The sequence below is a fragment of the Peromyscus eremicus genome, chromosome 19 (genome assembly GCF_949786415.1).
Source record: "Peromyscus eremicus chromosome 19, PerEre_H2_v1, whole genome shotgun sequence".
In the NCBI taxonomy this organism is placed as follows: domain Eukaryota; kingdom Metazoa; phylum Chordata; class Mammalia; order Rodentia; family Cricetidae; genus Peromyscus; species Peromyscus eremicus.
In genome coordinates, this window is record NC_081435.1 from 23,847,264 (window position 1) to 23,872,066 (window position 24,803).

Sequence of the window (24,803 nt, forward strand, 5' to 3'; positions counted from 1 at the left end):
CAAGTATGTGCCTAAAGAAGTGTAGTAGAATATTATTTTAAGGTGTGTTACTTTTGTTTATGTTGCATTTGTTTAACTCTGTGAAGCTGTGTTACTGTGCCTGTCTAAAACACCTGATGGTCTAATAAAGAACTGAACAGCCAATAGTGAGGCAGGAGAAAGGATAGGCGGGGCTGGCAGGCAGAGAGAATAAATAGGAGGAGAAAACAGAGAAAGAGAGAGGAGGAGGGGGAGGATAAGGAGGGGGAGGACTCTGGGGCCAGCCACTCAGCTACACAGCAGCCACAGAGCAAGATTTACAGAAGTAAGAGAACAGGAAAACCCCAGAGGCAAAGGGTAGATAGAATAATTTAAAGTTAAGGAAAGCTGGCTAGAAACTAAGCCAAGCTAAGGCCAGGCATTCATAAGTAAGAATAAACCTCAATGTGTGATTTATTTGGGAGCTGGGTGGGGGCCCCCAAAAAAGCAAAAACGAACATCAACAAAGCAGTCCATTAATAGACTTGCTGTGCTAGAATTTGTAGTCAGTGGTAGAGTTCTGTAAAATAGACAAAATCCGAGGGCCTATATTTTCAGCATGAATTGAACTCCACCCAATGGCATTTCATTTATAGTTCCTATGGCCATTTTACCTAATAGCACCTTCAACTTAGTGGCCTGGCTTGTTTTGTTTGCTTTATAGCTTAGGCTAGCCTTTCAGAATTTTATGATTGAGGGAAAAAATAGAATTGGGGACTTCGGAGATTCCTTAGAAATGAAAAGTTTATAAAACTCACTAGAAAAAAAACCAACAACAAAACCATGTGTTTCAAGTTTATTCTACTGAGTATGGAAAACTAGAGTTGTTCCCTTCGGCTCTGCATAGAAAATGCTAAGTGTTTACCTTATGTAGTTAGCCCAAGCATTCAGTTCTAATGGAGCTCTCCTTTAGGTCCCTATAGTGTTCAAGGTCACAGGGTCAAAGTATACCAGCCAGAAGGAGAAGAAGTATGGCTCTGTGGTGTTGTAAGCCGGCAGGACTCCATCACCCGTCTCATGGAGGTGTCTATAACTGAGGTGAGGCTCTTACCCTGTGTGAGGTACAGCCACTGCCTTACTGAGGTTCAGCACTGTAAGAAGACTGGCTTCTACCTCTGCCTGTTTCTGAGTGAGCCTGAGGAAGGCCGCATAACTATGACCTCATTGTGAGTTAAGAGGTAAACATGTAAAACCCCACTGACACCTGGCAGTGGTGGCACATACAGTGGAGGCAGAAGCAGTTGGATCTCTGTGAGTTTGAGGCCAGCCTGGTCTACAGAGTGAGTTCCAGGACAGCCAGAGCTGTTACACAGAGACAGCCTGTCTTGAAAAACAAACAAACAAACAAACAAACAAACAAAAAGCCCATTGACTTCATAGCATAGGGATAATCTTTGAAAGTACTTACAAGCTGGGTGGGGCTGCACATACATGCAGTTCCAGCACTCTGGAAGTGTTAATCCCACCAAACAAGAGTAAAGACCATTACTGAAATTCTTTGGTCAAATTTTCTGTCGGACAGGAATGTCTCCTTCCATCAGAGTTTGAGCAAACAGCATTGAACATAGGGGAAGGTAGGGTTTATATAGCCCCCACACACTTCAAGGTCTCAGGGTTTCCAAGGGTTGAGGGATTTCCAGAAGAATTTTGGTTTCATAGGAACTTGGTTGAACATTTCAAAATTGTCTGGCAGAACATCTTATCAGGATACATTCAAGGTGTTAACAGGGTATGTTCAAGGTGTGAGTCAAACTCCAGAAACAGGTTAGAGCACTGTCAAGCTTGAATTTGCAGCAAACAGAAACTTGTTCTAATAATAAAGTTATTTTTAGTTTATGTGTATGGGTGTAAGTATGTATATACACTATGTGCATAGTATGCTCATAGAGCTCAAGAGAGTGGGATTTCCTTGAACAGGAGTTCCAGGTAGTTAGGATTTACCGTGTGGGCACTGGGTAAACCTGGTATCAGCCTAGGTCCTCTTCTCTGAAAGAGCAACAAGATCTCTTAAACACTGAGCTGTCCCATCTCTAGTCCCCACTAAAGACAATTTTCTTTTTTTCAAATGATAGCCGTACATGTAAAGTGCATAATGAAAACTGCCACTTCCCCTAAGAAGCTGGCACTCCCACAGTGGTGCCACCAGTGTGGTGTTTCCCATAGTCTTCCTAATATTTTCTAAGTATGTATCTACAATATATTTTTAGTTAGATGAAGTAAAGTTGTGTAAGCTAAACTTTAGTGATTGATATGATATGGTACATAGGCACAATTCCTCTTTTGAACATAATTGTATGTTATATGCTATATATATATGTGTGTGTGTGTGTATGTGTATATATGTATGTATATATATATACACACACACAGACGTTTGACTCATCCTTTTAAAATATATGTATATTCTAAATGGATATATGATAACTAATTTGTCTTGAGGACTTTTAAAGCATGTGCAGTATTTTCACTAGCACAGGTATTGGCACAGTTAGCACCCTTACACATGCTTTCACACAGGTTACTTATTAGAGTGAACCCTTAGTGTGGGATGAGAAGGTGCTTTAGCAGTAAAGGCATTGATACTCTTGCACAGAGCCTCAGTTTGTTGCCTAGCACCCATGTTGGGGGGCTCCTGCCCTGTAACTCCAGTTACAAAGGATCCCATACTCTCTTCTGGCCATTTGTACTCATGTACACATACCTATGTATAAACATACATGCATACACAAGTAATTAAAAATAAGTATGTTAAAAAGTAAATTCCTGGCTGGGCAGTGGTAGCCCACGCCTTTATTCCCGGCTCTTGGGAGGCAGAAGCAGGAGGATCTCAGTGAGTTCCAGGCCAGCCTGGACTATTACATAGAGAAACCTTGTCTTGAAAAACTAACCAAATAAATAAATAAATTTAATAAAACAAATTCCTTAGTGTGTAATTGCTAGAAATAGAATAAATTTGTACTTTATCACATTGTCCCCACCTTTAAAGTTTTATTTTTTTTCTTTAATAGTTAAGTGCCTCTTTTAATGATTGTTGGCTTAGAGATGCAGAAATTTAAATGAATATTGCTAAGGTATTATTAGATCATAGGCATTATTAGATCAAAGACATACTTAGATCTTGAATTGAGTCAGTTCTTTAATTCATTAATTTAACAGTTATATTAATCTTTGCCAAATTCTAGATGTTATTTCCAGTACTGTTACTGGACATCACTCTTGTTAGGAAGTTTTCCATCTCTGTAGGGAAGTAAAAATAAATAGATGTTGTATATTGGGTGTGGTTCACTTGGTCCGTGGAAAGAAGACACAGAGGCACCTTAGCAAAGGGTGTTTTCTATTGTTACACAACTCACACCTTTAGCAAGTTAATTTCCTTATACCAAAACCTCTTACCTAAGTTCCCCCAAAGGGACGATGCCAAATGCAAATTCTCAGTTAAGAGGTACCTCGGTTTGCTGGGTTCTCTGCCAGCCAAGTTCTGCATAGGCTTTGCACCTTTAGGAAACTCTGAGACAAGATTGACATTTCAAATGGAAGGTACTGGAGACAAAAAGGCTGATTAAAGCTAGATGCTAACACTCTGGAATCAAACCAGCTGCGGCTCAGCAGGAGCTCTCCTTACAAATAGATACCTATATTGTTAAGGAACATGTATAATATTTTATTTTGGTTGTCAAGGTATTAAATATCTTTTCCCCTTTCTTCATGTGTTGTGCTTCCGGCTCTGCAGACTGGTGAGATGAAGTCAGTAGACCCCAGACTCATCCATGTGATGCTGATGGACAGTTCGACACCACAGAGTGAGGTACAGTAATAGTCTCGGGAGACTTGTGAGCTTGTGTTAGTTACTCTGCCCTGGGGATCCCTTGTTACATGTTTTACATGAATGCCCTGGAGTCGCTGGGCTCTGCAATGCTTTTCTGTTTTCTCTCGGATTTGTCTAGTGAAGAGAGAACAGCCTTAGGAAAAAAAACTAGTTTGAGCAAACCTTTTAAATTAAACCTCTGTCCCCTAGTTGTAAAATCCATGGCCTCTTTCTTCTTATATTCTCCCAGGACAAGTTAATAGATAGTTAAAACTGTGATGAACAATAGTAATAATAATGGCTTACCTAATAATAGGAAATAAAGGAAAAGCTGTATCCTCCCTACCCCTAATCAGGTCCCAGTGAGCTCCGAGATAGACTGAAATTCTATCCTTTGTACTGAAATCAAATTAAACAAATGCCTGGTTCAGTGCTCTGCACACAGTGGTTTGTTTTATAATTACTATGAACCAGGCCAACTTTTGGTTCATTCAAAATTATTATAACAAACAACAAAAAAAGAAAAAGCTATATTAAAGTATGCCTGAGCCAGCCAGACCTAACAATGAATCCCAGCACATTGATGGTCAAGCAGGAATATCAGGAGTTCAAGGCCAGCCTGGTTTACTTGAGGCCCTGCCTCAAAAGTTTTTTTGTTCTTTTGAGACAGGGTTTCTCTGTGTATCCTTGGCTGTCCTGGAACTCACAGAGATCGGCCTGCCTCTGCCTCCCAGTGCTGGGATTAAAGGCGTGCGCCACCACCGCCAGCTCATTCTTTCTTGATAAGTATGCAGTCCTTCCTTTTCTAGGGAGACAGGATCTGAGTATGTCTGATACTGTGTAGACTGGGCTAGCCTGGAGATCTGCCTGCTTTTCCTCTCAAGTGTTGGGCTTAAAGGTGTATGCCACCATGCACTGCTCTGCAGTCTTGGAACAAGATCAGAAGGAAAGAACCAGATTAAATTTAATAGCTCTTTAGTTACATTGCCATGAATAGGATAAGCCCTACTGTATGTGTGTGGCTGCGACTACCTATTACTTTGATGATGTATTGAGCTCTGCTGTTCTTTCCTGTATTTCATTTGTTTGCTTATGTACTTAGTATATAATTGGTACTGCTCAGTAAGTTAGATAAAACTGGAGAGCCTGTATAGGTCTCATTGCCCTGTGCTGTGTGCTCATAGCTGAGCAGCTCAGCATAATAGGACCTACATCTGTTGTTTAGAGAATGTAGAAGACTGCTCTGAGCCAGGTCTGCAGTTTGGCCATCAGTTATAAACTGGATCTAGGAACTGGAGAGATGGCTCAGAGGTTAAGAGCACTGGCTGTTCTTCCAGAGGTCCTGAGTTCGATTCTCAGCAACCACATGGTGGCTCACAGCCATCTATAGTGGGATCTGGTGCCCTCTTCTGGAATAAAGGAGTACATGCAGATAGAGCACTCATACATAAAATAAATAAGTATATCTTTAAAAAAATGAAATAAACTAGATCTATGTTTTTTTGGTTTTTTTTTTGTTGTTTTGTTTTGTTTTTTGGTTTTTCGAGACAGGGTTTCTCTGTGTAGCTTTGCGCCTCTCCTGGAACTCACTTGGTAGCCCAGGCTGGCCTCAAACTCACAGAGATCCGCCTGGCTCTGCCTCCTGAGTGCTGGGATTAAAGGCGTGCGCCACCACCGCCCGGCTAGATCTATGTTTTTTAGCTGAAGATATTGGTTCTTTTCTTTTTGGCTTTGTCATGGTATGACTACTATATTCTTGACTAGCAGTACAATTATTATTGATACTGTGATAAGTTTGTTTTTTGTTTTTTTCTTTTCTTTTTTCCCCCTGAGACAGGGTTTCTCTGTGTAGCTTTGGAGCCTATCCTGGATCTCACTCTGTAGACCAAGCTGGCCTTGAACTCACAGATATCCACTTGGCTCTGCCTCCCAAGTGCTGGGATCAAAGGCATGCACCACCACCGCCCAGCCTGTGCTAAGTTTTATAATAACCCTTTTTAGACATCCAAGATCAATCCCCTCATCTCTTTTAAGTATGAGAATGAGTGAATGAACAAGAAAGAATATATCTCAGTAAACATGCTTCTGCAGTTAGACTGAAGACTTGCAGAATGGATAGTTTCAAATGAGGGTGAAATAAAAACTATACTCAACCGAGTGTTTACAATTCTTGAATAAAAGTATGGGAAACTTAGGTAATTTTTCCAGAAATATGATAGGTGCTTAGTCATGGTGAGTATGTTATTATTTTTTCATACCTGTTATTTATCTCTGTTGAAACTTGGGTAATAATACTAGAAGTATGGAGAAATGGAAGTAAATCTTGAGTGGTGGTTTTTGTTTTGTTTTGTTTTGTTTTTGTTTTTTGAGTTTTACAGGAGGGGCTGGAAAGATGGCTCACAGGACAAGAGCATTCACTGCTCTTGTAAAGTTCCTAGGTTCAGTTCCCAGCACTGACAGGCTGGCCCATAATCTCCTTTAACTCCAGTTCCAGGGATCAGATGCCCCTTCTGGCCTCCAAAGGCCACATGCACATGGCATATGTACATGCACTCAGGCATACACACATGCATAAAATAAATCAATCTTAAAAAAAAAATAAATTTTACAAAAAAATTAAAGGAGAAAAAATGAAGACGGTAAAAAAAAATACAGAAATTGGAGAGAAAAAAATTGTTTTTTCTTTTAAGACAGGGTTTCTCTATGTAGCCCTGGCTGCCTGGAACTCTCTGTAAAGCAGGCTGGCCTCAAACTCAGAGCTCTGCCTGTCTCTGCTGAGATTAAAGGCATACACCACTCCACCCAACTCCAAGGAAATTTTAAGTCATTTAAAAGTTGACATACCAGATACAATGATCACAGGAAAGATATGGCTGTATAAGTATTGATAGTAGTGGGGACAGATATATTAAATGGTAAATATTTATTTCTACACAGAGCTAGCTTATTACCACCTCAGTACTTTTCAGTGTTTCTGAATCAGCTTAATGAGATTTGTCCCTTCGGATCCCTATCTTCTTAGTTGTCTGCCCTCTCAAAAACATCATTGGTAGTGTGAGATACTAGAAAAGAGGTTTGTGGTTTGGTCCTCTTTTCCCCATTCTCTGACAAAGGTTTGGAATCGGCTCCGTCAGGTTTGCCTTTCCTGGTCAGCATTCACACATTTCGGGCTGAGTGATTTCTGAATAGAGGAATTTTTGTATTTCAGTACTTGAATGCGAACCTGTCAAACAGACAAGGTGGTGCCCGTGTAATCCCAGCACTGGGGGACAGAGGCGGAAGCTCTGAGTCTAAGGCTAACCTGAGGTCTACATAGGGAGTTCTAGGCTGTTCAGTGTGACCTAGTGGGCTCCCCCTCTCAAAAGAAATACAAATAGGCTGGGCGGTGGTGGCGCACGCCTTTAATCCCAGCACTCGGGAGGCAGAGGCAGGCTGATCTCTGTGAGTTCGAGGCCAGCCTGGTCTACAAAGTGAGTTCCAGGAAAGGCGCAAAACTACACAGAGAAACCCTGTCTCGAAAAACCTAAAAAAAAAAAAAAGAAAAAAAAAAAAAAAAGAAAAAAAAAAAAAAAGAAAGAAAGAAAGAAATACAAATAAGTCAATAATTTTTTAACTTTTTTTTTTTTTTTTTTTTTTTGGTTTTTCGAGACAGGGTTTCTCTGTGTAGCTTTGCGCCTTTCCTGGGACTCACTTGGTAGCCCAGGCTGGCCTCGAACTCACAGAGATCCACCTGGCTCTGCCTCCCGAGTGCTGGGATTAAAGGCGTGCGCCACCACCGCCCGGCAATTTTTTAACTTTTTAAAAACAGTATTCATCCTATGTGAATGGATGTTTTTGCCTGCATGTATCCCTGTGCACCTGAGCATGCCTGGTGCCCCTGAATGTCAGAAGAGTTCATCGGATCCCTTGGAAGTAGAGTTGCAGGTGGTTGAGAGCTGCCGCCATATGGGGGTGGGGGTCAACTCCAAGTCCTCTAGATGAGCAGCCCACTCTTATCCACTGAGTCCTCTCTCCAGCTGCCACCACCACCACCACCCTGGCCCAACCTTTTTTTTCTTTTAATTGGTTTTTTTGAGACAGGGTTTCTGTATGTAACAGGTCTGGCTGTCCTGGAACTCTCTTTGTAAACCAGGCTGGCCTCAGAATCACAGAGATCCGCCTGCCTCTGCCTCCCCAGTGCTGGGGGATTAAAGGCGAGCGCCACCAGCTCCTGTCTGAAAAATTCTTTTGAAGGGATGCTAGAGAGATGGTTCAGCAGTTCAGAGCACTGGCTGCTCTTTCAGAGAACTGGTATTTAGCAACTAGAACCCAGATGAGGCAGGTTACAACTGCCTGTAACTCCAGCACCAGGGGATCCTACCTCCACTCCTGGCCTTTGAGGGTACCTGCACACATATGGAAGACACATGGCACACATACACACATACATGAAAATTAAAAAAAAAGAACCTCAGGGAGATAAATATGCCATCATTATTTCTTTATTGGACAAATATGCTCCCAGCTTAGCTCTGACAATTTGTTTTGTAGCAGAAATTCCACAAATTGTTGAAATGCTCAAAAAAAATTTTTTTTCAAAAAAATCTGCTGTGAAGTAGTATATCTTACTGCAGGCATTTACCAAGGAAAGTAACCTCTAGTAGCTACTGTCTTAAATGTGTGTATCTACAGAGTGAGCCACCAGAGGACTGGAGTTTTCCCGATGTCTTAGAGCTGGCATCAGAAGTGTGCCTGCCTTATCTGCTTCTAGGGATGGGAAAGCACTGACGGCTGATGGTTTTCACAGGATGGAAGACCCCTCACAATAAACCTCTTTTGAATTTTGTTTTGTAGGGGGGTACCATAAAAGCAGTAAAATCTTCCAAAGGAAAGAAGAAGAGAGAGAGCATAGAGGGGAGAGATGGCCGGAGGAGGAAAAGTGCTTCGGACTCTGGGTGTGACCCTGCTACAAAGAAATTAAAAGGAGACAGGGGTGAAGTAGACAGTAATGGGAGTGATGGAGGTGAGGCAAGCCGAGGGCCCTGGAAAGGAGGTAATGCCAGTGGAGAGCCAGGGCTGGAGCAAAGAGCCAAGCGGCCACCGTCTACATTTGTTCCCCAGATTAACCGCAACATCCGCTTTGCCACTTACACCAAAGAAAACGGCAGGACTCTGGTGGTGCAGGATGAGCCCGTAGGTGGGGACGTGCCTGCACCTTTCACTCCATATTCTCCAGCCACAGGTCAGACACCTTTGGCCCCAGAGGTGGGTGGAGCTGAAAACAAAGAGGCAGGAAAGACACTGGAACAAGTTAGCCAAGGCATGGTGGCTTCAGCAGCTGTAGTCACCACCGCCAGCTCCACCCCAACTACGGTGAGGATCTCAGACACTGGCCTTGCATCAGGGACTGGGCCGGACAGACAGAAAGGCAGCTGGTCGCAGGCCTCAGGAGAGGTGAGTGGTTTCAGGGCAGACCTGGCAGATTTGCGTTAACTCTTCCACCCTCCTTCATTGTTAATAAACACATTGAAAGGCATCTCAAATGCCCCAAGGAAGGAAGATTTCTGATACGGATTTAAATTTTACTCTGCTCATTTGGCAAATGTGTATTTTTTAATAACTTTATCAGCTCTTAAAAGTCATCTGAACAGCTGAGCTAATTAAAAACCAAAAGACAATTCAATTGAATGAGATGTGGAAAAGATCTGGTGGGGGAGTCTCTTTCTCAGTTATCTGTTCCTAGGACTCTGAGAGGCAAAGTTCATGAACTGTAGTGTTGATGATAGTGAACCCCATCATGAAGCTGTGCGTACGAGCTGCTCTAACCCTGTCTTCAGTTCTGTTTCTGTGGTAGTTTCCCTGGGGGTGGGGGTGGGGGGCTTGTTGCTATTGTTTGATACGGCTGTTTAAAGAGTAGTACTGTACAATCTGATGGATTTAGTCACAGTATATCCAGTTGACTGTATATCATTATATATGGGCTAAATGGACAACATAAAAATTAGTTTTACATGGTCTTTGACCAAGTTTGGTCACCAAAGTATAATTTATGATGTTAGTCACATTTTTCTTTCAAATGGGCTGTAAACTCATACTAAAATATGAAATCCTTGACTTTTAAAAAAATGAAAGAAAAAAATAAAAATAAAAAATATAAAAAGTTGGGGGCTAGAGAACTGGCTCAGCAGTTAAGAGTACTGGCTGCTCTTGCAGAGGACCGGGTTTCAATCCCCAGGACCCACACAGTGGCTCATAACTGACTAATTCTGGTTCCAGGGGATCTGATACCTTCTGGCCTCTGCAAGCCTCTGTGTGTGGTATACTGACAGACATGCAGGCAGGCAAAACACTCAGACATCAAATAAAAATAAGTAAGTCTTTAAAAAACAAAACAAATATAAAAGTTGGATATGGTGTCGTGTTCCTGTTGTCTCAGGTACTAAGGAAACTGAGGAGGGTTCATTTGAACCAGGAGTCTAAGACAGTTAGCCTGGGCAATGTAAGACTTTGTTACAAAGTTAAAAGAAAACCCAAACAAAAAATTATATATAGAAAACTGCTGTGTGCTAAGTACTGTATATTATATATGAAAACCAGGCATGGAAGTTATGACTCCTATAGTCATGGCACTTTGGAGGTAGCAAGGTCAGAAAGTTCAGGGTTATTCTCAGCTACCTAAAGAGCTTGAGGCCAGCCTGGGCTACATGCAACCCTGTCTAAAAAGAGAAATCCCTATTTGGAGGAGCTCACCTACTAAATAAAATGGGATCGTTTCAAGTATAGGAATGCCAGGTAAAAATGGCCTTTGGTTGAGGGTGTAGCTCAGTGAGAGAGCACTGGACTGTTAGGTGTAGGATCCAGGCTTCAGTCTCTGGCACTACAGAAAGCCACACTGAAAACCTGTGGCTTATCGATTTCAGTTGACCTCTTCCCTTTCCTAGCAAGTGAAATGTTTAAATCCTTAATATTCAAGGATAGGGAGGGAGATGAAAAGCCCAGACAGAAGAGAAGGCCTGTAAATGTAATACTGTTTATAGTTGTTCTCTGTTAGTAACCAGTGTTAGCAAAAGAACCAGCTGGCTCTTACGTGGATTTCTAGTGGAGATAAGTTGTCATAGTGCCTAAGTTATTTCAAATTAACACTGTGTCAAAGTTAGCATGAGTGTAAATGGGCTTATAAAACAAATTTTATGTGCTACAAAATGCTTCTCTTCTTGAAGTAGAAAAGCTGAATAAATGTAAGTAATGTGAGTTTAAAGGGTATTTCTTTGAATGGGTTGGAGGGCTAGGGATATAGTTCATTGGTAGAACACTTGCCTAGTGTCTTACAGTCCAGGTAGGTTCAATCCCTAGTCCTCCCCACCCTCACTTCACCCTACAAAAAAGTCAGATGGCTTGGAGAATTTCTGGACTGTCAAGCGCTTTATTAATGTTTCATCCTGCCTTTTAGAATCCAAGTATAGCCATGAATGTTTCCATTACAGTTGCTTAATCTGAGATAGAGAAACTGAGCAGCCACCAAGAAATTTCTCCTAAAAACTGAGTTGGAACACTTTTCATCACTTTCCTCTAAGACAAGGGTTTGGAATTTAATCATCTGAAGGAAGAGCAGCCGAATTACTGTCACTCATGTGCTGTTTGCTTCAGCAGTGAAGTATGAGCTACTTAGAGTTCCTTACAGTCCTGCAGCTGTCAGGCTTCTGGCCAGATGCTGCTAGTAAAACAGCTGGAGAGCCTGGGACTGTCAGCCTCTGCTCTCTTCCATGCACGTAGGGGTGTGTCAGTACTTGTGTGGTTAGTGGAAAGAAAACACACTTGAACTTTTTAACTCTAAAATCTCCTAAAGCGGTCTTGGTAGCAAATATCAGCTGAAGACAAGCTATTGGTATTTTAGGCTTCTTTGCTATTCTGAAGAAAATTTACCATTGTAACCATTAAAGTGTATAGTTCTGTGGTGTTTAGTACACTCACAGTGTTAGAAAGCTGGGACCATTGCTAGTTCTGGAAATTTTCCTCAAACCAAAAGAATCCACCATATTTCAGTTATGGAGTAATTTTATTTTCAATATTTTAAAGTGAATTTTAGGTAATCATTCTCTTTTTAGTAGTACATGATTTGCAAGCCAGGTGCTAGGATCTAAGTATTACTAAATTAAACCAATAATAAGAAAGGGCTCCTATGAGTGTGTCTGTTTATGTATATTGGGTCTGGGTGCCTAATGCACATGAAAATGTCCTGTAGTCATTCACATATGGAAGTTAAGCATTTTCAAAGTTAAGGAAGAAATGTCAAAATGTTTCTTTCATTCTTTAGTTTGTTATCCTAAATGTTTGTGTTTCGCATACATTTCAATATACACATTTTCATTTGGGGAGCCTTAATTGCAAAAGGTCTCAGTAAATTGCCTCATGTGAGTTAGAGAATCTTTAGTATTAGTTGAGGCATCTGTTCAGTTTAAGTTGACATGAGCAGGGTGTGTGGTGCACATTCCAAATACCAGCACTAGAAAGGCAGACACAGGGAGCTCTGGGAGTTCAAGGCCAGCCTTGTGTACATAGAGTTCCAGGCCAGCCAGGACTACATAGACCCTGTCTCAAAATATTAATTAAGTTGATGTGAACCTGTAAGTAGGTGGCTGGTTTCCAAAAAGATTCATTTTATGAAATTTAAAATTAATAAATTCTTTAATGTACAGGGAGTTGTAATGAAAGTGAAATAACTTTGTAATGTGGGCTATTTACAACAGCTTAAGTAAATAAAACTGTTAAGAGGGCTGTATAGCTTATTGGTCCTGGCCTGTCCTGTAACCTCAGCATTTGTTAAGTAGAGGCAGGAAGATCAGAAGTTCAAGGTCATTCTGGACTACATAGGGAGTTTGAGGCCAGCCTGGGCTACATGAGACCATGTCTCAGAAAGCAAAGCAAAGCAATGCCTTTCTGTAAGAGGGCATTTAGGAAGTAGATTGATTTCATAACAAAGTAAGAATGGACTGTTCAGGAACCCTTTCTCCCAGTTCCTTAATGGGACCTCCTTCCAACTACTGTAGCTCCTAAGACTACCTCGCATCACACCGCCTTCCAGCTAGACAGTGACCAGTTGAGTAGCAGATTGGGTGACATCCTGCCATCTCTGGCTCACCTTGCTAAAGTAAAGATGACTTCTGTGGTCTGTGGCCAGTTTCCCCCTTCTCGTGCCGGTGAAATTCAGTTCTAAGAACAGGTTCATGAAATGCAGGAGGGAGGAGTTGATTGGCTTCTGGGAATGTTGCTGTACCGGTAGCTATGACAAGGACAGATGAGTAGGTTGTGGCCAGCATCCCTAACTGGATCTACACTCTTCCTTCCAGAGTTCAAGAAGCTCTAGTCTGACCTCTCCTGGGTTTGGAGCGTCTCTCCCAAGTTTGTCACAGCCGCAGCCGTTTGGAAGTGGGAGGAGCCAGTCCAACGGGGTGTTAGCCACAGAGAACAAGCCTCTGGGCTTCTCCTTCAGCTGTAGCTCTGCATCAGAGTCTCCGAAGGACTCAGAGCTCTCCAAGAACTTGTTTTTTCAGTGCATGTCCCAAAATTTACCCAGCAGTAACTACTTCAGCACGGTTTCAGAGAGTGTGGCTGAGGATTCCTCCAGCAGGGACTCCTTCAAACAAAGCCTTGAGAGCCTGAGCTCAGGCCTGTGTAAAGGCAGGTCTGCTCTTGGGGCAGACACTAAGCCAGGTCCCAAGGCTGGCAGCTCTGTGGACCGAAAAGTGCCTGCAGAGTCTATGCCCACCCTCACTCCAGCCTTCCCACGGAGTCTCCTAAACACCCGCACCCCAGAGAGTCATGAAAATCTATTTTTACAGCCCCCCAAACTATCCCGAGAAGAACCTTCTAACCCTTTCCTGGCGTTTGTGGAGAAAGTCGAGCACAGCCCTTTCAGCAGCTTCGCGTCTCAGGCATCAGGTAGCTCTTCCTCCGCTACCGTTGTCACCTCAAAGGCGACACCCAGCTGGCCCGAGTCTCACTCCTCTGCAGATTCTGCATCTTTAGCAAAGAAAAAAACCCTCTTTATTACAACTGACTCCTCCAAGCTGGTGTCTGGTGTTCTAGGCTCAGCTCTCAGCACTGGGGGCCCAAGCCTCTCTGCCATGGGGAATGGCCGCTCCAGCTCACCCCCCAGCAGCCTCAGCCAACCCATCGAGATGCCTACTCTCTCCTCCAGCCCCACAGAGGAGAGGCCAACTGTGGGGCCTGGCCAGCAGGACAACCCTCTCCTCAAAACCTTCAGTAACGTCTTTGGCAGGCACTCAGGCAGCTTTCTGCCCTCCGCAGCAGACTTTTCCCCGGAGAACAGAGCTCCTTTTGAAGCCGTAAGGAGATTCTCATTGGATGAACGAAGCTTGGCTTGCAGACAGGACTCGGACTCCAGCACCAACAGTGACCTCTCCGATCTGAGCGACTCAGAGGAGCAGCTGCAGGCCAAGAGTGGCCTGAAGGGGATTCCAGAGCACCTGATGGGGAAGCTGGGCCCCGACGGGGAACGCAGTGCCGAGCTGCTGCTGGGCAAGGGCAAAGGGAAGCAGGCCCCCAAGGGCCGGCCTCGGACTGCTCCCTTGAAAGGTGAACCTGCTGGGGCCGTAGCCGGGCTTTGCACTAACGGCAAATGATCTGATGGAAAATCCGTAATCTCTAGCATTCCAGAGCCGAAAGGGCTTGACAGAGTCCCCTCATCAAACCTGGTGCAGGGCACCATTGTTTTCTGTGTTCTCACTGTTAGGGTTTTCTGGCCACAGAGAAAATTCTTGATCTTATCGGTCTTTTCTTTACAGTAGGAACTAAGTTTCTGTGTATATCCCATTCGTTTCTACTTCACTTTAGACCATCTTTAAATTACTTCAGGGAGCTACGAAGAGATAGTCACCGATCCCATAGCACCCTTTTGTAGATTTGATGAAGCAAAGAGATTCACAGCCTCAGTTTCTTCTCCCTCAAGACACTTACCTCCTACCAGAGTCCAGTAACTACGACAGGATATTGTGGAGAGTCTAGTGGTAAAAGCTGCCCTTTCCTTCGGGGATTGACAGACTTTGGGAGCCCAGCTTCAGGTGGTGGCTGCCTTCTCTCTCCCTGTGGGCTTTCTCACGCCCAGACCCAGTGTTTCCACTTCTGAGTTTCTTGATACAGGTTCTCTGTGGCTCTAGTTCCCAGCTGAAGCCTTGTTGCTTCTCTTTCTGTCTGTTTCATCCCTCAGGAGTACAGTGGGACAGCTCAGGGCAGGAATGATGACGTGTCTCTAAGAGGATGGTTAGTGGACCTTACCTATACCTCCTGTGAGAGCCTTTTCTCCTTCCCCCAGTTGGCCAGTCGGTGCTGAAAGACGTGAGTAAGGTGAAGAAGCTGAAGCAGTCTGGAGAGCCCTTCCTGCAGGACGGCTCCTGCATCAACGTGGCCCCTCACCTGCACAAGTGTCGGGAGTGCCGCCTGGAGAGGTACCGCAAGTTCAAGGAGCAGGAGCAGGACGACTCCACCGTAGCCTGCCGCTTCTTCCACTTCCGGAGGTACCAGGCTGCTCTACCTGCCTCGTGCCCAGTTCCCATTAGTTTGCAGTGCCTCCCAGCCTCTCTTCCCGGGATCCACAAAGGTGTCTTGCCGTCCTTCTCACTCTCCTTCACCTTCGCTCGCAGAGTCTGTGGAGGCTGTCAGAGTGGTCGGTCACCCAGTGGGGTTATGAAATATCGTGTGACTTTGTCCTTAGAGAATGGAGTTGAACAGTTCAGCTGTGACCCTGTGCTGTTCCTGGAGTTATTCTCAAGTCGGGTCCATTTGAAGTTGGTGGTGTAAGCAGAACTCAGTTCATATTACAGACCCGCCTGACCACCTGCCGCCCTTTAGTGGTAGAGTAACCTGAGAGATGGGGGAAGATTGGGAGATAGAGTGAAGCTTCGTTTTTCCTTTATTTTTCTCTTGGCTTGGTTTGGGGAACAGGGTCTTTCTTGTGTCTTCAGTGTGGTTTTGAACTAGTGACTCAGTCTGCCCTCAGCCATCCAAGTGCTGGCATGACACTTGACTAAGAGTCTTTACTTATTGGATAAAGAAATCCATTTCTCAGCCTTTTTTGACTAAGATCAGGTAAAGAAATATAAATTGTTCATTGGTTTGGCATGAATTCCTTTATCTATCAGGCCCTTTTTGTGTCAACCATTTTCCCCCTGTGGATTCAGGAGCAAAGAAAGCCCCAATTCCAGCTCTGTGGTTTGGAGAAGAGGAAGAAGTTTAAAAACAAAGCATTCTGTCACAGGGCTAGAGCAGCCACATGTGGTTCCCAGCACCCTTGTCGGGCGCCTCCTAACGCTCTAGCCCCTACTTCAAGGGACCTGCACACACCTGGCCTCCAGTCACACAGATGCACATATGCTAAAGATGAAAATAAGTCTTGGCCTGGAGAGAGGGCTCAGTAGAGGTTAAGAGCCCTGGCTGCTCTTCCAGAGGACCTGGGCTCAATTCTCAGCACCCACATGGCAGCTCACAGCTGTCTGTAACTCCATTTCCAGAGGATCCACCTCCCCTACACAGACATACATGCAGGCAAAACACCAATGAATATGAAATAAAAGTAAAAAAAGATGAAAATAGTTCTTTTGTTTGTTTTCAAGACAGGGTTTCTCTTTGTGTAGCCTTGGCTGTCCTAGAACTCACTCTGTAGACCAGGCTGGCCTCAGACTCAGAGACTCTGCCTGCCTCTGCCTCCCGAGGGCTGGGATTAAAGTCATACTCCACCACTGCCCAGCAAAAATAAATCTTTAAAAATATGTTATATATAAAAAAGAAATCTGGTCATCTGAGGCTTAAAATCAACAAAAAGATAGTTGACATTTTGGGGGAGGCTAGAGAGGCTTGTTTCTTTGTTTGTTTGAAACAGGATCTTACTGTTAGCCCTCGCTGGTCCTGAACTCATAAGAGCTCTACCTGCCTCTTTCTCCTGAGTACTGGGGTTAAAGATGCACACCACCACTAGTCAGGCAGTGGTGGCCCACACCTTTAATCCCAGCTATTGGGAGGCAGAGGCAGGTGGATCATTGAGTTCAAGGCCAGCCTAGGCTACAGAGGGTTCCAGAACAACCAAGGTACACAAAGAAACCCTGTTTCAAAAAGAAAAACTATGCATACCACCATGCCTAGCCCAAGAGAGGCAAACTATTTGAACTACGATATGTGGAAGCAAGTTCATCCTTGAGGTTGTACCATTGCTGATGAAACTAGGGTGGATACTAGGATGAGCAAAGGACAGAGAAGATGGAGGTCAGAGGATTCAGGATGGGTCTGTATTTTACTTGTTGCTTGCTTGTTTGGAGGTGGGTTATCGTGTGCCCCAGGATAGCCTTGAGCTCCTTCTGAAGGTGAGGATGAACTTAAGCTCTGATACTCCTGCCTGCCTCCTAAGTGCTAGGAGTACAGGCCTGTCACACCATGCCCTGTTGAGTGGTGCTGAGGACTGAACCCAGGGCCTCCTGCAGTTAGGTCGGCACTCTACCAACTAAGTAAGCTAAAGCTGATGGGTCCGTGTTTTAAAGGACCATTCCAGGAGCCTTGGCTTTTATGTGGTAAGTGCTTGAAGGTATGTTGATGCATGTGTGTAATCCCAACACTCTGGAGGCGGAGGTAGGAAGATCAAGAGCTTGAGGCTCGAACTGATTATGTAGTAAATTTGAGGCCAGCCTGGACTACATGAGGGCCCTGTCTTGAAAGAGAAAGAATTAGAGGACTTAATACCTTTGAGTTGGGGAAAGGCATAGGATATACATAGAGATGCTGACCTTGATTGGGAGCATATTTAAAATGGCTCATCAGATGGAGAACTTGGGTCTGTTTGCAGGAAGCTCTGGCGGTGAGGTGGTGGGAGGAGCTTAGAGATACTCTCTGTATGGTAAGAGGTAAAGGAGAGGGTAATATTGCAGCTGTGAAAAGAAAGCATGAGACTAGAGTCTTGCAGAGGAGGGCACCAATGGACCACCATGACTGCTGGGCAATAAGAAGGGCCCATCTAAGTTTAAGTGTGATGATGAAGTTGTCTCTGCTTTTTCCCTAGTCACATTTAGTGGCATGGTTGCAGGTCCATAACAGATGGATGGCAAAATTCAGGACAACTCTAATGGTGTAATGGGAGCTTTTTAAAGAATAGAGACTTAGTAAGCGTTCTACTAGCAAAAACTACATACAGTTTGTCCGCGCTGGTTCCACACACAGAGCTTTAAATAAGTAGAGTGAAAACTTACCTAGACTTGTAACATGTATGCTAACCCTGTAGAAACTTTGTTTTTCCCATCCTGTTTTTATATTTACTTATTTGGGGGACAAGGGGAGGGGGTGGCTAGAGAGATGACTCTGGTTAAGAGCCCTGACTGCTCTTAAGAGAGGACCCATGTTTGATTCTTAGTACACACATGACAACTTACAACCATCTGTAACTGCAGTCCTGGGGGATCCGGTGTGTGTGTGTGTGTGTGTGTGTGTGTGTGTGTGTGTGTGTGTGTGTATGCATGCACATATGCGCGCATACGGTCAGTATTTGGCAGCCAGAGAATGACTTGAAGAAGTGGCTGGGAATGGAGCTCAGACTGTCCAGTTTGACAGGAAGTGCCCTTCCCCTTTGGTCCATCTCACTGTCGTGTCCACCCCTTCATGGCCCCTCCCCAGTCCTTAAACACTATAGTGTAAAACCAAGCATTATAGTGATGTTATATGTAACTGTTATAGTATTACATTGTATTAAGTACTTCAAGTAACCTACTGGTGATGACTTAAAAGAATATGCAAAAACGTGTAGTGAAGTACAGTATCGTATGAGGAACTTCCACCAGACTTTGGTAGGCGAGTAAGCAACATGGAGCACTAGGGAGTATGGCCTTTAACCATTCCCCTCAGCTCCCAAGGGGCAATAGTACTTGACTTCTCTCCCTTTTGTCTTAGGTTGGTCTTCACTCGAAAGGGGGTACTCCGCGTAGAAGGATTTCTAAGCCCTCAGCAGAGTGACCCTGATGCCATGAACCTGTGGATTCCCTCTTCTTCCCTAGCAGAAGGAATAGACCTAGAAACCTCAAAATACATCTTGGCCAATGTTGGGGACCAGTTCTGCCAGCTTGTAATGTCTGAGAAGGAGGCCATGATGATGGTGGAACCACACCGTAAGTTGCCCTTCTGACTGCTTCCAGCTGCCCTGCCTGCACTCTTGATTTTCTTTACTGAAGAGAAAGATTGGGAGGAGAAGGCATCTGCTAGGGATGAATTCTTCTGATAAGACTCCTCTTTGTAGCAGCCTCTAATCAAGAGCATAACTGTACCTACCAGATCCCATCCTTTGAGTCCTGACAATGAGTAAACCAGAAACTCCTCCGTAGTATGCCGTTCTTGTTAGTTGTACATCTGCCAAAGAACCGTTGGGTACCACTTTGGGATTGCATCATCCTGGCTTCAGTTTGCTGTGAACAAAATTGCATCAGTACCAATGGCTTGTTGAGAGACGTGACGCTGTTTAGTGCTTTATTTCTCACCTAGAAGAATCATTATTATAGAGAGACAATGCAAATGTACTGCATACTGTTCCCAAACCAAAGGACACTACTAGGAATTTATGCTTTAAATTTCAAGAGGAAAATTCTCTTTTGTCAAGTTCTCCCTAATTAAAGATTTTATACTACCTATTTCATTTTTTGAGACAGGGTCTCATCTAGCCCAGGCTGGCTTTAGACTTGTTATATATTTAAGACTGGCCTTTGGACTCCCATTTTCCCACCTCCACATTCAAAATGTAGGAATCACAACCCAGCTAAAATTTTATTGTCTGTCAGCTGATAACATGGAACATTAATTTTATATAGACAAGAGGTTATCCTATTCTCTACTGTTATTACAACCCGCTAACAACACTGAGTGTTCCGTGTATTTGTTTCTCTTAGAATTATAGAAGCACAAACCTGTTTATTTTTACAATCTTTATCACTGGACAAGATGCCATGAGTGCCAGTCAGTGAGTCTGGGGTCGGACGCTATCGGTCATAGTAGCCACTACCAATAATGCTCTTCTCTCCCCAGAGAAAGTGGCATGGAAGCGAGCTGTGCGGGGAGTGAGGGAGATGTGTGACGTGTGTGAGACAACCCTCTTCAACATCCACTGGGTGTGTCGAAAGTGTGGATTTGGGGTCTGCCTTGACTGTTACCGGCTCAGGAAAAGCCGTCCTCGGAGTGGTGAGTAACACTGTGTCTTCGGCAGTTCTAGACATGACTGGTAGGCATATATTTATGAGCTTGGGCGATTGAGTCAGACAGGAACGGGCTTCTGCCTCCTCTTTAAGATGCTTGGCTTCTTTTGTCTTTGTCATAACAGGTTTTTTTGTTTGTTTGTTTTTGAGACACATATGTAGCTAGAGTTTTCCTGCCTGGCCCACAGTCAGGACAAATCTCTCTCACCTGCCAGTCCCACAGCTGCTCAGACCCGACCAAGTAAACATAGAGACTTATATTGCTTACAAACTGTATGGCCGTGGCAGGCTTCTTGCTAACTGTTCTTACAGCTTAAATTAATCCATTTCTATAAATCTATACCTTGCCACGTGGCTCGTGGCTTACCGGCATCTTAACATGCTGTTTCTCATCATGGCGGCTGGCAGTGTCTCTCTTACTCAGCCTTCCATTTCCCAGCTTTATTCTCCTCCTTGTCCCGCCTATACTTCCTGCCTAGCCAACGGCCAATCAGTGTTTTATTTATTGACTAATCAGCAACACATTTGCCATACAGACCATCCCACAGCACACATAACATCTTTTTTTTTTCTTATTTGAGACAGGGTTTCTCTGTGTAACAGCCCTGGCTGTCCTGGAATTCACTCTGTAGACCAGGCTGGCCTGGAATTCACAGAGATCCACCTGTCTCTGCCTCCCAAGGGCTGGGATTAAAGGCGTTTGCTACCACCACCCGGCTCAACATCTTTTTTTTTTTAAGATTTGTTTTATTATTTTTTAATTTTCTGAATTATGTGTTAGTCTTGGGGTATGTGCACAGGTGGGTGCAGGTTTTCACAGAGGCTAGAAGAAGGTGTGGGATCCCCTGGAGCTGGAGTTATAGATGGTTCTGAGCAGGCTTGTATGGGAACCAAACTTAGATCCTTTGCCGAGCCATCATGCCAGCCCATTGTAACGTTTAAAATTGCCAGTACTCAGGGTTGGGGATTTAGCTCAGTGGTAGAGCGCTTGCCTAGCAAGTGCAAGGCCCTGGGTTCGGTACTCAACTCCAGAAGAAAGAAAAGAAAAGAGAAGAGAAGAGAAGAGAAAAGAAAGAAAGAACATTGCCAATACTCAGCCTATTTGGGAAGCCTTAAATCAAGAAGGATTATTCCCTTAGGCAAGTCTCTAACCCTGAGCTAAATCCTCAACCTACATTCACCTTTTTTTCTTTTTTAGAAAGATTTATAAAGCTAGGCACAGTGGCACATGACTTTAATCCCAGCACGTAGAGGCAGAGGCAGGTGGTTCTTTGAGTTTGAGGCCAGCCTGGGCTACATAAAGAATTCCAGGAGAGCCAGGGCTTCAGGAAACCCTGTTCAAAGGAGGAAAAAAAGATTTATTTTTAACTATTTGATTGTGTGTATGCATGTCTATGAATGAGTGTGTACATGTAAGTACTGTGCCCTCAGAAGCCAGAGAGGAAAATCTGCCTGGGAGTGGTGGCATATGCCTTTAATCACTTGGGGTACAGAGGTAGAAGGGTCGCTGTGAGATCAAGGCCAGCCTGGTCTACAGAACAAATTAGGACAGCCTCAGCTATATAGAGAGACTTGTCTTAAAAAAGCAAACAAACAAAAAGCTAAACTAAAACAGGTAAGATTCCTGGACTGGAGTTACAGCTGTTCTTAGCTGCCATGTGGGTGCTGGGAACTGAACTCAGGTCCTATACAAGAGCAGTATGTGCTTTTAACCACTGAGCCATCTTCTAGGTACCACGTCACTGTTTTTTTCTTTTCTTAAACTAACCTTTTTTGGTTTTTCCAGACAAAGTTTCTCTGTGTAACAGCCCTAGCTGTCCTGGAGCTTGCTTTGTAGGCCAACCTGGCTTCAAACTGAGACATCTCCCTGCCTCAGCCTCCCAAGTGTTGGGATTAAAGGCTTGTGCCACCACATCCAGCTCAAACTACAAACCAGTAGTTTAATTTGTAAAATTGTGTTACCATGCTACCAGATTCTGTGCTTATAGCTGTCATTTTCTATTCCTTCCTTCCCCTGGCCTTTGGCCCCTCCTAATTAATTTCTGTCTGTGTAGATTTGCACATTCATATCATATAGATGGACTCATAATATTTGGCCTTTTGTAACTGGCTTCTCTTAGCATAATACTTTATCCTCAGGTTTGTCTGTTATAGTAAATAGAAAAAGAAAAGAAAGCTACACACAAGCACAGCACTTACCTTCTTGTGTGTTCTGCTTGACTCAGACGATTAGTTTGTTTGTTTATTTAGTTTGTTTATGGGTGTTTTACCTGCATTTCTTTAAAATTATAATCGAAATCAGACTTTCCATAAAGAAAATCTAGAAAGGTAGGAGTGTGTAGATAGCAAACTACTTATTACACATTTCATGTATAAGAATGGCAGCCAATTTATCAGAAACCATATAGGCCAGAAAACAACATTGTAACATCTTAAAGTGTTGAAAACAAACCATAATTAACACTCAAAATATCTTCTGAATGTGAGAAAACTTGTTTTCAGACCACGTTTCAGAGCGTGTCTGGTCATTCTGCGGTGTGCTGTGCCATTGCACTGGACTCAGCAGACTTCCTTCTGGAAGGGAGGGAGGGAGGGAGGGAAAAGCAGGCTATAAGAGAACAGAAGGATGGCAAGACAGCCCGTAGATAAAGGTGCTTGCTGCCAATCCTGATGATCTGAGTTCTGTACCCAGTTCCCACATTGTAGAAGAGTACCAACCCCCAAAATTGTCATCTGATCACAGTAGAGTGGTTTGATGGGGCTGGAGAAGTAGCTCAGTGGTTAGAGCACTGGCTGCTCTTCCAGAGGACCCAGGTTCAATTCCCAGCACCCACATGGCAGTTCACAACTGTCTGTAACTCCAGTTCCAGGGAATCTGACATCTTCACACAGATATACATGCAGGCAAACCAATGCACATAAAATAGGAATAAATAAATAAATGTTTAAAAATTTTTTAAAAAGTGGTATAATACAGTTGAGGTTCACACAAAGAAATGAAAAATGTTCTTTTTAATATATGATACAAAAGGCCCTTCCCCCCCACTCATTTTTAATCAATATTTCAAAATAATTGCTAGGCAAAATACAATGTTGCACACTTGTAATCACAACCTAGGAAACAGAGGCAGTAAGATCATGTTGGGAACCAGCCTGGGCTATGTTTGAGACCCTGTCTCAAAAACTGAAAATATTTCAATATAATTGCTAAAACAAAAATAAAGAAGTGGCAAGATGGCTCAGTGAGTAGAGGCACGTATGCCGAGCCTGAGGACCTGAGTTCAACCCCAGGAGCCATGCAGCAGGAGGAGAGGACTGACTCCTCCAGGTTGTTCTGTTCCTCTGTGCGTGAGCGCACATGCACACAAATAAACAAATGTAATTTAAATAAAAAACACAGGTGGCAGGAGCGATGGCTCAGAGGTTTAGAGCACTGTCTGCTCTTCCAGAGGACCTGGGTTCGATTCCCAGTACCCACATGGTGACTCACAGCCATCTACTACAACTGGGTTCAGGGAATCTGAAGCCCTCTTCTGGACTCCTGGGGTACTAGGCACCCATGAGATGCAGAGAAATACATGCAGGCAAAACATGTATACATAAAATAATAAAAATAAAGACTGCATTTTAAAAATAAATAAATAAAAATAAAAAACACAACACAGAAATGGTATATTTAGGAGTTTTTAACTTTAAAATAAAATGTATAGGGGATGGAGAGATGGCTTAATGGTTAAGAGCACTGATGGCCTTCCAGAGAGGCCAAGTTCAGTTTCCAGCACCCACATGGCAGCTCACAACTGTGTCTAGCTCTAGTAACAAGGGGATCTGATGTCCTCTTCTGGCCTCTGTGAGCGTTGCATGCACGTGGTGCACATATATACATACATGCAGATAAAACACTCATACACAAAAAATAAAAATAGTGTACCGGGCAGTGTTGGTGCACACCTTTAATCCCAGCACTTGGGCAGCAGAGGCCAGCCTGGTCTACAGAGCAAGTTCGAGGACAGCCAAGGCTACACAGAGAAACCCTGTCTCAGAAACCCTTCCCCCCAAAAAATTTTAAATTAAATAAATAGTGTAAAGAAAAAAAGAAAAGAAAATATGTAACAAATAGCACAAAGTTGTGTGTGTGTGTGTATGTGGAGTGTGTAATAGCTGAAGATAGACTGTGCTAAGTTAAGGATTAATACTGCTGACCCTGGGCAAGAGAAAGTCCAGCTCTGAGGCTGGAGAGATGGCCTGTTGGCGAGAGTGCTCGCTGTCTGCGCTTGCCGAGGTGTTCCTTCGCAGAATCCGTATCAGGCTGTTCCTAGACTCCTTTAACTCCAGGACAGGGGAGCCGGGGCCCTCTCTGGCCACAGCAGGCACCTGTACACATTCAGCATTCATTCACAAACACAAGGGAAGTACGTTTTTTTAACCCTTGAAATCTGGCAGCACACCCCTTTAATCCTGTACTCAGAAGAAAGCAGGAGTGTGTTCAGAGTTAAGGGCTGACTTAGGCTGCATAGCAAGTCTGAGGCCAGCCTGAGATCCATGAAAACCTACTTAAAAGAAACCTGCTTTAAGCCTGGCAGAGGCTGGGGCATGATGATCTTGAGTTTGAAGCCAACCTGAACTAAATCTGAGCTCAAGTCCAATCTCCACTTCATAGTAAAATCCTGTCTAAAATAAAACAGAAATTTCAAGTGGTACTCAATACAGATGACTTCATCCTGTATGCTTCTGTTTATATGAAAATTTAACAAGAAAAAATTAAGTAT

At 43.7% G+C, this 24,803-nt stretch overlaps 1 protein-coding gene across 2 annotated transcripts in view; it reads left to right on the forward strand.

The window, feature by feature from the left end:
* Kdm3b (lysine demethylase 3B) overlaps positions 1-24,803 on the forward strand; it is a 66,133-nt gene that overhangs the window by 21,847 nt on the left and 19,483 nt on the right. The window contains exons 5-11 of one of the 2 annotated variants that reach the window (XM_059245850.1): positions 932-1,056; positions 3,749-3,823; positions 8,657-9,256; positions 13,150-14,398; positions 15,135-15,336; positions 18,746-18,960; positions 19,868-20,020. In XM_059245850.1, the coding sequence (XP_059101833.1) occupies positions 932-1,056; positions 3,749-3,823; positions 8,657-9,256; positions 13,150-14,398; positions 15,135-15,336; positions 18,746-18,960; positions 19,868-20,020 (2,619 nt within the window). The remainder of the gene's footprint in view (positions 1-931; positions 1,057-3,748; positions 3,824-8,656; positions 9,257-13,149; positions 14,399-15,134; positions 15,337-18,745; positions 18,961-19,867; positions 20,021-24,803) is intronic. The other variant, XM_059245851.1, reaches the window with a different exon arrangement.